Raw genomic sequence first — 15,107 nt, forward strand, 5'->3', positions numbered from 1 at the left:
TTGCCACAGCACCTATACTCAGTCAACCCTTTTCCCAACCCTTTATTTCTCTCCTCTTCCCCCCTCTCTCCTCTTTTCCTCCTTTCTCCTCTTTTCCCCTATTCTCTCTTTTCCTCCCTTTCTCCTCTTTTCCCCTCTCTGTTCTTTTCCTCCCTTTATCCTCTTTTCCCCCTCTCTCTTCTCCACTCTCCTCTTTCCACCCCTCTCTCCTCTTTCCCCTCTCTCTCCTCATTTCCCCTCTCTCTCTTTTCCTTCTCTCTCTCCTTTTTAACTCCCTTTCTACTCTTTTCCCCCTCTCTCCTCTTTTCCTTCTCTCCTCTTTCCCTTCTCTCTCCTCTTTTCCTTCTCTCCTCCTTTACCCTCTCTCTCCTCTCCCCCCCTCTCTCCTCTTTTACCCCCTCGCTTCTCTTTTCCTCCCTATCTCCTCTTTTACTCCTCTCTCTCCTCTTTTCCTCCTCTCTCCTCTTTCCCCCCTCTCTCCTCTTTCCCCCCTCTCTCCTCTTTTCCTCCTCTCTCCTCTTTCCCCCCTCTCTCCTCTTTCCCCCCTCTCTCCTCTTTCCCCCCTCTCTCCTCTTTTCCTCCCTTCTCTTCCTCCTTTCTCCTCTTTTCCTCCCTTTCTCCTCTTTTCCTCCCTCTCTCCTCTTTTCCTCCTTTTTCCTCCCTCTCTCTTCTTTTTTCCTCCCTCTCTCCTCTTTTCCTCCTTTCTCTTCCTCTTTTCCTCCTTTCTCCTCTTTTCCCCTCTCTCCTCTTTTCCTCCCTCTCTTCTTTTCCTCCTTTCTCCTCCCTCTCTCCTCTTTTCCTCCTTTCTCCTCTTTTCCTCCCTCTCTCCTCTTTTCCTCCCTCCCCTCCCCCACACTCTCCTCTTTTCCTCCTCTCTCTTTTTCTTCCTCTCTCCTCTTTTTCATCCCTCTCCCTCTTTTCCTCCCTCTCTCTTTTTCCTCCCTCTCTCCTATTTTCCTCCCTCTCTCTTTTCCTCCCTCTCTCTTTTTCCTCCCTCTCTCCTATTTTCCTCCCTCTCCTCTTTTCCTCCCTCTCTCCTCTTTCCTCCTTTCTCCTCTTTTCCTTCCTCTCTCCTCTTTTCCTCCTTTCTCCTCTTTTCCTTCCTCTCTCCTCTTTCCTCCTTTCTCCTCTTTTCCTTCCTCTCTCCTCTTTCCTCCTTTCTCCTCTTTTCCTTCCTCTCTCCTCTTTCCTCCTTTCTCCTCTTTTCCTTCCTCTCTCCTCTTTTCCTCCTTTCTCCTCTTTTCCTTCCTCTCTCCTCTTTCCTCCTTTCTCCTCTTTTCCTTCCTCTCTCCTCTTTTCCTCCTTTCTCCTCTTTTCCTTCCTCTCTCCTCTTTTTCATCCCTCTCCCTCTTTTCCTCCCCTTCTCCTCCTTTTCTCTACACACACATTTATTACAGACTTTTACCTGCAGTTGCAAGTTTTCCCTGCTCCCATCAGACCTCTGCCTGCAGTTCCTCTGATAACCGCTGGTCCTCCAGTGTCGCTGTCGCTCAGTCAGTTGTCCTTGCTGTCAGCCGTGTCTGAGCTCATTAATGATGGCGGCGCCCTCGGGTGTCACGCCGCTGCTCGGGAGGCTGCTGCTGTGCCGGTTGTACCGGAGCCATGTGCGGCCGCTGTGTGCGGGGAGACACCGAGTAAATCCGGCAGCGGAGGATCACACGGCGGAGCCTGCGGGGGACATGGGGGCAGGTGAGCGGTGTCCGGGCTGCGGCTGGGTGACCTCCGTCCGCTGCCCCGTTATGTCCTGTAGAGTGTCAGCTCTTGTGCTCGGGCTCCTGCCATTAACCCTTTGTGACGCTGAAGTTGTTTCTTATTTGCAACATTTTCTTTTTTTTTTTTTTTTTACAGGTTTTAATAACAAAAAGAAAAAAAATCACAATAATAAAATACAAAGCAGCTCCAGGGGCGAGAACAGCGAAAGTGATCTGCGAAACGGCATCAAAGGGTTAAATGACCAGGAGCCACTGCTCTCACCACAGATAGGGGGCTGTGAGGGTCCTGCTGTGATGTCAGCTCTCCTCACATACAGAACAGCAATACAGACCCCCCCCCCCCCCCCCCCCACCGAGTCCTGTGGTCAGCTGGATCACATCAAATCCGCAGACTGTGGAGAGACCCCCCCCCCAAGCGAGTGCCAGCGGTACCCCCCTTCCCCACTCCCCCCCCCCCCCCCAAGCGAGTGCCAGCGGTACCCCCCTTCCCCACTCCCCCCCCCCCCCCCCAAGCGAGTGCCAGCGGTACCCCCCTTCCCCACTCCCCCCCCCCCCCAAGCGAGTGCCAGCGGTACCCCCCTTCCCCACTCCCCCCCCCCCCAAGTGAGTGCCAGCGGTACCCCCCTTACCCCCCCCAGCGAGCACCAGCGATTTCCCCCCCCCCCCCAAGTAAGCGATGGTGATACCCCCCCATCCCCAAGCGAGCGACAGTGATTTCCCCATCCCCAGCGAGCAATGGTGATCCCCCCCCCCTTTACCCACTCTCCCCAAGCGAGCGACGGTGATTTCCCCCCCCCCCCAAGTGAGCGACGGCGGTATCCTCCCCTTCCCCACAACACCCCCCTCCCCCCAAGCGAGCGACGGCGGTACCCCCCCTCCCCCCAAGCGAGCGATGGCGGTACCCCCCTCCCCCCAAGCGAGCGACGGCGGTACCCCCCCCTCCCCCCAAGCGAGCGACGGCGGTACCCCCCCTCCCCCCAAGCGAGCGACGGCGGTACCCCCCCTCCCCCCAAGCGAGCGACGGCGGTACCCCCCTCCCCCCAAGCGAGCGACGGCGGTACCGCCCCTCCCCCCCAAGCGAGCGACGGCGGTACCCCCCCCCCAAGCGAGCGACGGCGGTACCCCCCCCCCAAGCGAGCGACGGCGGTACCCCCCCTCCCCCCCCCAGCGAGCGACGGCGGTACCCCCCCTCCCCCCCCAAGCGAGCGACGGCGGTACCCCCCCTCCCCCCCAAGCGAGCGACGGCGGTACCCCCCCTCCCCCCCAAGCGAGCGACGGCGCTACCCCCCCTCCCCCCAAGCGAGCGACGGCGCTACCCCCCCTCCCCCCAAGCGAGCGACGGCGCTACCCCCCCTCCCCCCAAGCGAGCGACGGCGGTACCCCCCCTCCCCGCGAGCAAGGGTATTTAACCCTTTTGATAACGCCCTTCGGTGCCCATTTTCGTGCCCCCTCTGTGGTTTGCTGCGGTCCCTGTCCGGCCCCCTCTGTGGTTTGCTGCGGTCCCTGTCCGGCCCCCTCTGTGGTTTGCTGCGGTCCCTGTCCGGCCCCCTCTGTGGTTTGCTGCGGTCCCTGTCCGGCCCCCTCTGTGGTTTGCTGCGGTCCCTGTCCGGCCCCCTCTGTGGTTTGCTGCGGTCCCTGTCCGGCCCCCTCTGTGGTTTGCTGCGGTCCCTGTCCGGCCCCCTCTGTGGTTTGCTGCGGTCCCTGTCCGGCCCCCTCTGTGGTTTGCTGCGGTCCCTGTCCGGCCCCCTCTGTGGTTTGCTGCGGTCCCTGTCCGGCCCCCTCTGTGGTTTGCTGCGGTCCCTGTCCGGCCCCCTCTGTGGTTTGCTGCGGTCCCTGTCCGGCCCCCTCTGTGGTTTGCTGCGGTCCCTGTCCGGCCCCCTCTGTGGTTTGCTGCGGTCCCTGTCCGGCCCCCTCTGTGGTTTGCTGCGGTCCCTGTCCGGCCCCCTCTGTGGTTTGCTGCGGTCCCTGTCCGGCCCCCTCTGTGGTTTGCTGCGGTCCCTGTCCGGCCCCCTCTGTGGTTTGCTGCGGTCCCTGTCCGGCCCCCTCTGTGGTTTGCTGCGGTCCCTGTCCGGCCCCCTCTGTGGTTTGCTGCGGTCCCTGTCCGGCCCCCGCTCCGTGTTGTGTGTTTTTTATTATTGTGATCACTTTTTATTGTTATTAAACCTGTAAAAGAAAATTTTGCAAGTAAGAAGAAAGCTCGTGACGCCTCGTCTGCTTCCTCTAGATACAAATCTTCTAAAACAATTCCCGGCTCCGAAGAACCTGCTGCACTGCGCCATCAGCCGGGCGCTGCGGACGTCCCAGCTCCGCGACAAGATGAGCTACACGCACAGCGGCGGCGGCAGACACAACGTGAGCACACAGCTGCTGCAGCACCTCTTGTCATTACAGGGCGCTCCTAGTCTGGAAGTCAAAGAAGAAGCTTTGTGACTTTCCAGTGGAATTAGTATCTGTCCTCACTGCTGTCAGTGTCTCGGCTGGCCTTCAGTGACTGGGAAATATTACTAAGAAGTGTCAGGTCTGAACAGGGTGCAACCTCTGAATATAAACAGCGTTCACTGACCGCAAACAGATATAAGTAATGTATGTACACAGTGGCCGCACCAGCAGAATAGTGAGTGCAGCTCTGGAGTATAATACAGGAGGTAACTCAGGATCAGTAATGTAATGTATGTACACAGTGACTGCACCAGCAGAATAGTGAGTGCAGCTCTGGAGTATAATACAGGATGTAACTCGGGATCAGTAATGTAATGTATGTACACAGTGACTGCACGAGCAGAATAGTGAGTGCAGCTCTGGAGTATAATACAGGAGGTAACTCGGGATCAGTAATGTAATGTATGTACACAGTGACTGCACCAGCAGAATAGTGAGTGCAGCTCTGGAGTATAATACAGGATGTAACTCGGGATCAGTAATGTAATGTATGTACACAGTGACTGCACCAGCAGAATAGTGAGTGCAGCTCTGGAGTATAATACAGGAGGTAACTCAGGATCAGTAATGTAATGTATGTACACAGTGACTGCACCAGCAGAATAGTGAGTGCAGCTCTGGAGTATAATACAGGATGTAACTCAGGATCAGTAATGTAATGTATGTACACAGTGACTGCACGAGCAGAATAGTGAGTGCAGCTCTGGAGTATAATACAGGATGTAACTCGGGATCAGTGCAGGATAAGAATGTAATGTATGTACACAGTGACTGCACCAGCAGAATAGTGAGTGCAGCTCTGGAGTATAATACAGGATGTAACTCGGGATCAGTGCAGAATAAGAATGTAATGTATGTACACAGTGAGTGCTGCTCTGGGATATAATATAGGACAGTGGTCAGATCCTCCTTCTGGTTAGGTGATTTCTTATTACCGGAATACCCCTCTAAGGATCTTTGCAGTTATTATTTCTTTACCCCTGTTATCTCTTGCTTTTTCTAGAGAGTTCTCCTTCGTCTAAAATGGCCAAAACTCATAGAAGTAGAAGGTTACGGACCTAAGAAGGTGGATGCAGAGCGGCAGGCGGCGGCTCGGGCGTGTAAGATACTGCAGGTGAATTTGTTGCAATGTAACAATTGTTGCTCAGTACGCTGCCATCTAGTGGTGATTGGGAGAAGGAGCTCCTAGCACTGTGACATCGCCCTCTGGTGGTCATTCTGAGAATGCTGCCAATACTCAGTAACTTGTCACAACGCGAGTTTAACATTACACTGATCTACAGGCAGAAATATATCACCCTCCTCCTCCTCCACCGGCCGACTACTAATTGCAACAGCTTTACAATAAAGGACGATTTCAGGACTTATTCTGGGCTTCTCTTTGCAGGATCTTGGCTTGTTGCATTCAGGTCATCTAGTTGGGAAAGGAAATCTGGAGGAAAGTCTGGCTATGGCCCCTGTTTCGTCACGGACGCGGAGCAGGATCCACAGCCGGGAGTCCAGGTCTGTCCGTCACTTACCTAGTGCAGGTTACAAGTGCCCCCAAAGCTGCAGTGGCGCCCCCCCATATCTCTACGTGGCAGGGACAGTCCACCCAATAACCGTCCGGCTTCTGGCCACTCCTGTTAGTCAGTGACTACTCGCGTAAATCCCTTTTTCCTCTTCAGGGTCGCCTCCATGGATTTGGCTGGTGAAGATGCTGAAGCTACGAGTGCTCTGCGTGTCTTCTCCAATCCCAAACACCTGCTCTCCTCCGTCATCCAGGTGGCCACATCCGTCTCTGCCAGTTCGGTAGGTCACTTGTTGCCTTCGATCCTGCGGCTCTCCAGCTGCGTGCTGGGAGTTGTAGTGCCACAGCAGTTGGAGATCTCTGTGCTGTGGGTAGATACTAATGGGTTCACAGACAATTCAGATTAAAGCCTTTTCTGCCTGATATCCGTAGTATTGTCCTTTTGATGTGAGGAGACCGCCGTGCAGCACTGGGTGTCATGTGACTCCCGGACCCCCATTCCTGCCTCCGTGTGTATTATAACAATCTTTCTCTCTCTCAGAATTTCATACATTATCAGCACATTGGAGGAAGGATGAAGACGTGCCGTCTGACCCTCCAGTGGCCCCAACCCATGGCCTTTGTTGCAAGCAGTCAGCGTCAGGTTGAAGCGGAGAGGAAAGCTGCCGCCCTCGCCTGCCAAAAGCTGAAGGTTGGAGATTGTGCAGCACGGAGAGGGGATTGGATATTTATAAATGGCACTATAGGACGCCACTTATCAATGGGTAAAAGCCTCTTATTCCCAAGGAGAACAGAGATCCACACAGAATGGATCCTGCACATATCGGCTTTGCCCTAACGTTCTCATCTTACATAGGAATCAATCTGAGATCACAGCCTTAAAGGGGATGTACAGCTTCGGCTCACTTCTGCATCGGGAGGTGCGGAGCTCAGGTCACTTGGTTTATCTACATTGCTGGCCCATTAGTCTAGGACACGTGCCGATCATACTGCGGCCCGGCAGGGACGTGGAGGCAGGATGGCACTGCTCCTCTTCTGATGTGGACCTGAGCGGCACCGGACAACCCCTCCAATATGAGCAATTTAGGGGAAGGTGATGCCTCTATGGTGACCCCAGAGCGAGCACAAGCGGTGGAAATGATCCTTGCAGGAACTCTTTTTGTAGTCCGTTTTGCTTGGATCTGCAGCACATTTATTAAGGTGTATGATATTTGACGCATCTGTAGATATAACGCCTCCATCTGACGCTGATTTATTCCACCCGCTTACATCTTATTTTTAGGATCTGGGCCTCCTGGACCCCCAGAATCGCCCCCTGACTAACGTAATGTACAATAAGACATCAGTGCAGAAATTTCAGGAACAGCAGAAACAAGCAAAGAGGTTCCAGGTCCCCGAGCATCTGCTGAAGAGGATGGAGGAATATTTCAGCCAGGTAAGGTCCAGTATGGGGATGGGGGGGTGCATTACCTGTCACAGCCCCCACAAAATACAGATGGTGCCATGTAGACTATGGAATATCTGTCATCCTCTGCTCACATCCAGAGCTGCATTCACAATTTTCCTGGCTGCCTTTACTCTGCAGCTGGGCCCCTGTAATCCTCTGCTCTCTGGTACCTGTGACTGGAGTAGAGGACAAGTTGCTCATTATTTTAGGGTGATTTACGCTGAATTTCCCGTCTCTCAGTTTCCCTTAGCGCCGGTGACCGGATCACGTTTCCGAGAAGAAGACGATGAGGCTTACATGGAGGCGTCGGATGAGTCCTGTATGTCCTCTCCATTCTCTGATCCGATCACAGGCCGCCCGTACACCCCGATATCCGAGGCAGAAGCTTCCTATATCAGCTGCTCACTGGAGGAAAGGTGGGACAGCAGCGTCGCTCTGCAGGGTCTGCCTGCGGACCAGCACCGGGAGCTCATCCTGGCCGCCATTAAAAGCCATCAGGTGGTGGTGATCGCTGGAGACACTGGATGTGGCAAAACCACCCGCATCCCGCGCTACATATTGGAGGACGCCATTGTGAGCGGCCACGGGGCCCACTGTAACCTGCTGATCACCCAGCCTCGCAGGATCAGCGCCGTATCCGTGGCTCACCGCGTGGGCCAAGAATTAGGGCCCAGACTTCGGCGTAACGTGGGCTATCAGGTCAGACTGGAGAGCAATCTGCCGCCACGTGGGGGCGCCCTCCTCTTCTGCACGGTCGGAGTGTTGCTGAAGAAGCTGCAGACGAACCCCGGGCTGGAGGGGGTGAGCCACGTGGTGGTGGACGAGGTGCACGAGCGGGACGTGAACACCGACTTCCTCCTGATCCTCCTCAAGCAGGTCCTAGACGTGAACCCAGGCATCAAGGTCATCCTGATGAGCGCCACCGGCGACAACCAGCGCATCTCGCGCTACTTTGGAGACTGCCCGATTGTGAGGGTCCCGGGATTTATGTACCCTGTGGAGGGGCACTATCTGGAGGAAATCTTACCCATGCTGGGGAGGAAATCTCACCAGAAACCGCAGGTAAGGTCACGACCTCTGACGACAGGAGTCCGCTGCGTCAGGAAGTGTTTACATGTCTCACCATGGATGAGATCTCTGCGTGCTGGATGATGCGTCACCATAAAACGCACCCGGCACCGCACCCTCATATTAACCCCTTAACTTGTGATCCAGCAAACATATGATCACTGTGTATACCCGGCTGCAGGACGGCTGTGATTGACGGCAGCCGGGAACGGAGGAAACTCTGATCACGATTGTTTGAATCCCCCCGATGCTGATTGGGGGATGGATTCATTACAATGCTGACCTATATGAAACAATGCCTAAAACTGGCCCCATTTAAGATGAGTGAAGGAAAAACACCATGATCGTGCCCTTGGATAGGTGACGAACGCGGATGCCCCCCACGCTCAGTTTCTCTCTTCTTTGTTTTCAGACAGCTGAGGATTGCGTCCCGGACCTGGATCTGATCAGCGACGTCGTCCTTCACATCGACAAGCACGGCCCCCCAGGTGAGGGGTCTTGACTTTACAGGGTTCTGACTTTACAGATGGAGCAGACTTTATCTATTGCAGACTTCCCCCATTAAACTGCAAAATTTGCTCTTGAACTGGAGGACGCCTGCAATTGCTAATAGGGTCTTAGTGAACCCTTTTGACCATTCAAAGACTTTTGGGGTCTTTGCCCACCACCTTGTTAGAGGGAGGGTGCGTCTAGCGTTTATCGGTCTTGGTATTTTTGGTAACAATCATGTCAAAGGGGAGCGCAGCCGCGAAGGACTTGGTGCCACCATGACTTATTTTGCATTTAATTTGTGCCATGTGATCCCACATTTCACGGGTATTTTCTTGTAGGGGGAATTCTCTGCTTCCTTCCTGGTTGGCAGGAAATCCGCCGCGTTCAAGAGATTCTGCAGGAGCGACTGGTTCATAGGAACGGCCAACACCTCATCCTACCAGGTGTGTGGACGCTGGGAGTAATGCTCTGCAGAACTTTGATTGATATATGGGGGATTTTGACGTTGTTTCCAAATGGCTGCAAGGCATAGCTCTGTATGGGAGCTGTATACACAAAACGGGAGTAGAGTTACAGTATAGAACTCTTGCAACTTTTTTTTTATTTTGCAAAACTTTGAAGTAGATCCCACACCCTTAGTTTACGCTTCTATATTCTCTGCAGTTTGAAAACTTTCTCTTTCGTTTCTCCCCCCACAGTTCACTCCAACATCCCCTTGTCGAACCAGCAGGCCATTTTCGATCGCCCTCCTCCCGGCGTCCGTAAAATCGTCCTCGCTACAAACATCGCAGAAACATCGGTCACCATCGATGACATTGTACATGTGGTCGACACTGGGATGCACAAGGAACAGCGGTACGACCTCCGGACAAAGGTAAGTCGTGGGTATCTGCCGGGTCCGGACACCCGGAGGCCAATGTAGGGGCTCCTAGGGGCGGCAGTGTACAGCCCAGTGATGGGGGGGCAAAACATGGGGTAGTCTTCATGTATTCCCTGTCTAACATCCGCATGTAAACTGCAGTAATACGCTCTACCACTAGGCGGCTACTGCATCTGCTTTTCTTCTAACAGCGCTCCATGTGGCCTGGCCTGGTATTGCAAGCAAAACACTATCAATAGCAGGTGTAAAACTACAACTCCCATCTTCGGGCACTCTAGGAGTTGTAGTTTTGGATGTTACGGAGCAGATTCACATAGTCAGATGCCACATATCGACATTGATCTATAGGCAATTACCATTGAGCTGCTGCCGTCTTCTGTAGGTCTCGTGCCTGGAGACCACATGGGTGTCCAAATCCAACGTGACCCAGAGACGTGGCCGGGCCGGACGCTGCCAACCAGGATTCTCCTACCATCTGTTCACCCACCAGCAGCACCAGGACATGCCCACCTTCCAGGTGGCGGAGATTCTGCGGACTCCATTGGAGAACCTGGTGGTCCAGGCCAAGATTCACACCCCGGAAATGACGGTGAGATGAGACCCAGCCCAATACGTCTCGTCGACCCTGGGAATGGGATTTTTTAATTTGGCGTTTGCTTTTATTTCAGGCCGTAGAGTTCCTGTCTCAGGCCCTGGAGAGTCCGGACCGCTGCGCCATCATGGACGCCGTGCGCTTCCTGCAGGAGATCAGTAAGTGGCCGATTATCCCTATAGGAAGCGGCTGGATTTATAGTGTGGTGTCGGGAAAATTACCCTTTATACCCCTTTATACCCTCGTTCTGGTGTCCTGCGCTCTTCACCCCCCCCGTCCGCCCTGATGTTCTGATACGTCGTGGATTGGGCTCAGGAGCTGAACTCACAATGCAAAACCGTCATTAAACAAAAGCCTTTTACCAGTTCTGCTGCGGCCACTAAACGCACGCACTTGGAATTTTTCCCCACTTTTCAGTACAAAAGTTGGTGGTGTCCTTTAAAATTTTCAGCCCAACCTACTCCTTAAGGGGCCTCGTCTCTTATTTAGGTCCTTTTTTTTTTTTTTTTGGGTCTATATGCAACAATTTAACTAATCTCCAGTTACTTGGCATTATAAAATAGCGGATAGGAACAAGCAGAGCTGCACTGTAAAGCATGGAGAATAGTCAGGGTAGCAGCCGGAGTCATTGCCGGGACAGTAGAAAGATTCCAGGTTACATGAGTCTTATAGTCGATGCAGAAAAGCTAATGAGTCACTGGTCATAGCTGAGTTCTAAGAGAGCAGTGCTGCAGTGTAAAGCATGGAGGGGTGGTGTGATTCAGGGGCAGGAAAGTTTGTAACTTGAATCTCACACCCTCTCCACTCAGTGACCTGACAAGTTAACTAATGGTTTCTTCTTCAGGGGTCCTGGATGAAAAAGAAGGGCTGACGTTATTAGGCCAGCGAGTAGCCAGTATCTCAACGGACCCCAGCCTCGCTAAGGCCATCGTCCTGGCCTCTATATTCCGCTGCCTGCACCCGCTGCTGGTGATTGTGGCCTGTCTGACCAAGGACCCGTTTCAGGGTGGAGTAATGAACAGGACGGAGGTGAACAAGGTGAGACGGACGAGAGGACGCGCAGGCTGTTTGTGTGCAGCAGTTCCCATTTCCACCGCTAGGTGGCGACAACACCATCTGGCAGTGCCCCGTGTAAAACAAACCAGTAATAGCCATTTATTAATGATCCAACATCCATCACCATAAACTACCGGCGGGAAGGCCGATGGGGGGTTTCCAATTTTGTAGCTCTGCCTAACCTTCCCCCCCCCCGTTCCTCCTTCATTGAGGTTTCCTATGTTATGGGTCTCTTACATGTAGTTTGTGTCCAGGTGAAGACTATGTTCAGTGGGCAGTCGTGTAGTGACCACCTGGTGTTCACCCGAGTTTACAAGGCTTGGAAAGAGGTTCTCAGTGGGGGAAGTGGCGCCTATCGGGACGATTTCCTAGAGGATAACCTTCTCTCCAAATCTGCCTTGCGCTTCATCCAAGGTGAGCCTTGTCCTAAAGGTTAACAAAGCAGCAAGGATGGCCCAATGCTGACCCCTGATCTGTGCCCTCCAGGCCTCGTCACACAGTTTTCCTCCAATGTGGAAGACGCTTCCCTGGTAAACGAAGCTAATGAATGCACGAACAGATACGCCCTGTGCAACCAGCTGAGTGACCAGGATGAGCTGGTGAAAGGGGTGCTCCTGGCGGGACTGTACCCCAAACTTATACAGGTGACTATATAAGGCAGAAGCAGGTGGAGATACATAGAATAGGGGTCCGTAAATCCCCCACCCTCTATCATATCATGTTTCCTCCGTAGGTGACACGTGGGTATGTGATCCGTGGGAAGTTCCGGCCCAATAGCCTCTACTATAAGACCAAATCTGGACCCGTTCTCCTGCACAAGAGCACCGTGAACAGGTGACTGCCTGAGAACAGGACATTCTGGGAGTTGTAGTGTTTGCAGCACCTTCTGTATATTTGTCCGTTACTCATTACGCTCTGCTTTTCAGGGAGGTGAAGGATTTCTCCATGCCGTGGCTTACCTACTTCCAGGCCGTAAAGTCGTCCGGTGCGGTGTTTGTACGGGACAGCTCCATGGTTCACCCTCTGGCAGTTTTCTTGATGACCAACAGCTCAGTGAATGTGAGAGGTGAGTACTGATGGAGGCACAATGAAGATGCTGCAGAGATCGACTGGGGGCGCCTCCTGCTGGGGAATTGTGGCATTACCTTCTTAAATGAGCGTGCGACCATGCAATGCCCAAGTGCTTCAGGTCTGTCCGAGGGGGGACTCCCATTTACCTGTCTGTCCTTATTCAGCAATGGGGCCTCGTTACCCATCATTGTGCCACATAATACTAGGGTGACTCTGGAACGCAGCGATAGCAAAGATTTTTTTTTTGGGGGGGGGGGGGCAAAAGGGGATTGATTTGCACACTGTTTATTTTTTTCCTTTCCAATTTACATTTTTTTTTTAAGACTTTTTTTTTACTGTATTTTATACTGCCCTTAGATTTGAAGCTGCGATCACCCGTGCGATATAGATATATATATATATAGATATACAGCAGTGCCTCAGCATGGCTGTGTATAGAGAAGATCACGATCTATGAACGTCTGCCACAAGCCGACGTTTATAGGCGATCGTGATGGTAGTCGCGGTGGTCTTCAGTAGACCCCTGGCTGTCATGATAATCCCTTGGCACCCCATGATCACAGGACAGTGGCGCCGATGGGTTGGATCAATGACGTGCTTCCTGTCTGCGTGTGTTTAACCCCTTTCCGACGTGGTCAGTAATAATATGCACCACGTCGGCACCCTCTGTTCAGCGCGGGCTCCGGCGCTGAGCCCGCACTGAACTTGGGAGCATGTCATCTGATTCTTACAGCTGACATGTGCTCGCAACAGCCGTGGGTGGAATCGCGGATCCACCCGCGGCTGTTAACCAGTTAAATACCGCTGTCACTCTCTGACAGCAGCATTTAACTCGCGCTTCCGGGAAGCGTGTCCTAGGCCCTGCCCATCGGTGACCCCGTCACATGATCGCGGGTCACCGATGTGTGGGCATGACAACCTGGGGTCTGCAGCAGACCCCTGTGGTTGTCATGTAAAGATTGCTATGAGCGCCACCTAGTGGTCGGCGCTCGTAGCACATGAGCATTTCTACTACATAGAGGTAATCGGACAGTTGCTGCTTCTAGTCTCCTATGGAGACTATTGAAGCAAGAAAAAAGTGTAAAAAAAAAGCGCCTTTTCCAAGATCCGTAGCGTCTCCATTCTTCGGGATCTGGCACCGGGTGAGGGCTTATTTTTTGCGCGCAGAGCCGATTGTTTTTATTGATACCATTTTAGGGTAGATCCGATGTTTTTGATCGCCCGTTATTGCATTTTATTGCAATGTTGAGGCGTCCAAAAATAAAGTTCTGGCTCTGGAAAGAAGGAGAGCAAAAAAAATGGAAAATGCTCCAGTCATGAAGGGGTTAAACGCTGCTTGTGGTGTGTGAGCCCGCATCAAAGGCAGGGATAAGGCCGATGACTATACATAATGGTGGTGAAGGGGTTAAGTAAAGCAGGTGATTGACAGATGGTGATGTACAGAGTTTCTGATGGCCGGAGTGGCTCATTTCCGTATCTCAGTGATGTGACGATGATCTACGCGTTTCGGCAGCAGTGCTGTCACTGGCACGGCTCTGTACGCTGCCGGATTAACCCCCTTTAACTTTCCGAAGATGAAGCCGCCCCTGAGCCGGGCTAGGTCGTATTTTGCCGCTCCATTTGCTGCGGTGGGGCCTATTATTATGTCTACAGCTCTCGTGTTCCCAACTATTCAGTGGGTGCGATTGATCCAACAGTCAGACTCTGATCTACCTCGTCTTACTGTCTGCTGACCTACTGCTTATACACCACATTACTCTTCACAGGAGCTGTGCACGTAAAACGGTGGGCTGTTTTGTTATTGTTTTGTTTAAACAAGCCGGATAGTAAAGTTCTTCTGTCGTATATTTGGGCTCGTGCCCCTGGGCTGCGGTGTTGGATCGGTCTTTTTCTTATGATCTTTCCTCTTGCAGATAATGGGGAGCAGATGATGGTTTCCCTTTCGGACACGAACCTCCTGAAGCTGGAGAGCGACCCCCGCACCATCGCCCTCCTCGCTGACCTGCGCCAGGCCTTGTCCCAGATGGTGGAGAGGAACCTGCAGGATCAGCTCCCCCCGCCGTCCCCCCAGGAGGAGGCGCAGTACACGCAGCTGCTGACCATCCTGACGGAGCTGCTGACCAGCACGGCCTACTGCTTCACGGAGCAACCGGCGGCCTTTGCTGAGGAATGAGGCGGCTTCTTTTTTTTTTTTTTTGCGGACGGTTATTTTGCTCCTGTCGTGGCGGCAGGGATACGCAATGAGGATTCCTTTCCTGCTCTGCGTTTTAGGCAGGGGGTTATTTATTCGCACACAGGGCCTGGTTGGTCGTGTCTCTTTGTTTTGCACCTCCTGTTTCTTCAGAAGATTCCATATTAAAAAGCGTTTTGTGATACTTTGTTGCTGGAGAAAACGGTGACAAATTATTTGAAAATTCTATAAAACAAAAGTTCTGCAACTTTCTAATAAATGATAAAAGAATCAAAATAAAATCGAATCTCTCTGCGGGCTGAAACATTCAGAACAGAGCTGAGGGTTTGTTACAATCCTGTGCGCCGCAGGTGCCAAGATTAATCTCGCTCCTTGTCTACATTGTAACGAGGGACATTCAGTGAAATGTGGCGACCGCCCCCCCCCCCCCAATCATGTGAGACAATGGGCATGATGACCCTCAGTCCGTCTATTGATCATGCTGCGGTTACAGGTGGGCTTGCTGAGGTTGAAGGTCCAGGCTTAGAAAAGACCATGTTGGGGGGCTGCTTCTGGGAACACTGACATTTATGCTATAAACTCCACGATCTGTATCAAAGGGCCGGAGCGGGCGCTGCAACGAGCGAAGCAGGTTATGGGAACATTATTC

At 52.9% G+C, this 15,107-nt stretch overlaps 1 protein-coding gene across 1 annotated transcript; it reads left to right on the top strand.

The window, feature by feature from the left end:
* The first annotated feature begins 1,498 nt into the window (after positions 1-1,498).
* Positions 1,499-14,710, top strand: DHX30 (DExH-box helicase 30). Its single transcript, XM_073677012.1, has 19 exons — positions 1,499-1,689; positions 3,937-4,064; positions 5,155-5,265; positions 5,539-5,654; positions 5,819-5,942; positions 6,203-6,352; positions 6,944-7,096; positions 7,349-8,170; positions 8,589-8,664; positions 9,007-9,111; positions 9,367-9,542; positions 9,931-10,137; positions 10,217-10,298; positions 10,985-11,178; positions 11,451-11,610; positions 11,683-11,840; positions 11,930-12,030; positions 12,123-12,262; positions 14,181-14,710. Exons 1-19 carry the CDS (start codon positions 1,533-1,535, stop codon positions 14,438-14,440), a joined length of 3,420 nt encoding a protein of 1,139 aa, XP_073533113.1. The 5' UTR covers positions 1,499-1,532; the 3' UTR covers positions 14,441-14,710.
* The last annotated feature ends 397 nt before the right edge of the window (positions 14,711-15,107 follow it).

Source organism: Phyllobates terribilis, unplaced genomic scaffold (assembly GCF_046119375.1).
Source record: "Phyllobates terribilis strain yellow unplaced genomic scaffold, ASM4611937v1 Scaffold_4__5_contigs__length_816908805, whole genome shotgun sequence".
Classification (NCBI taxonomy): Eukaryota; Metazoa; Chordata; class Amphibia; order Anura; family Dendrobatidae; genus Phyllobates; species Phyllobates terribilis.

Coding starts and splice junctions, on each gene's coding strand:
- DHX30 (XM_073677012.1), top strand. CDS start 1,533: ATGATGGCGGCGCCCTCGGGTGTCACGCCGCTGCTCGGGAGGCTGCTG. Junction 6,353..6,943: donor TCGCCTGCCAAAAGCTGAAG/GTTGGAGATTGT, acceptor TCTTATTTTTAG/GATCTGGGCCTCCTGGACCC. Junction 9,543..9,930: donor GGTACGACCTCCGGACAAAG/GTAAGTCGTGGG, acceptor CGTCTTCTGTAG/GTCTCGTGCCTGGAGACCAC.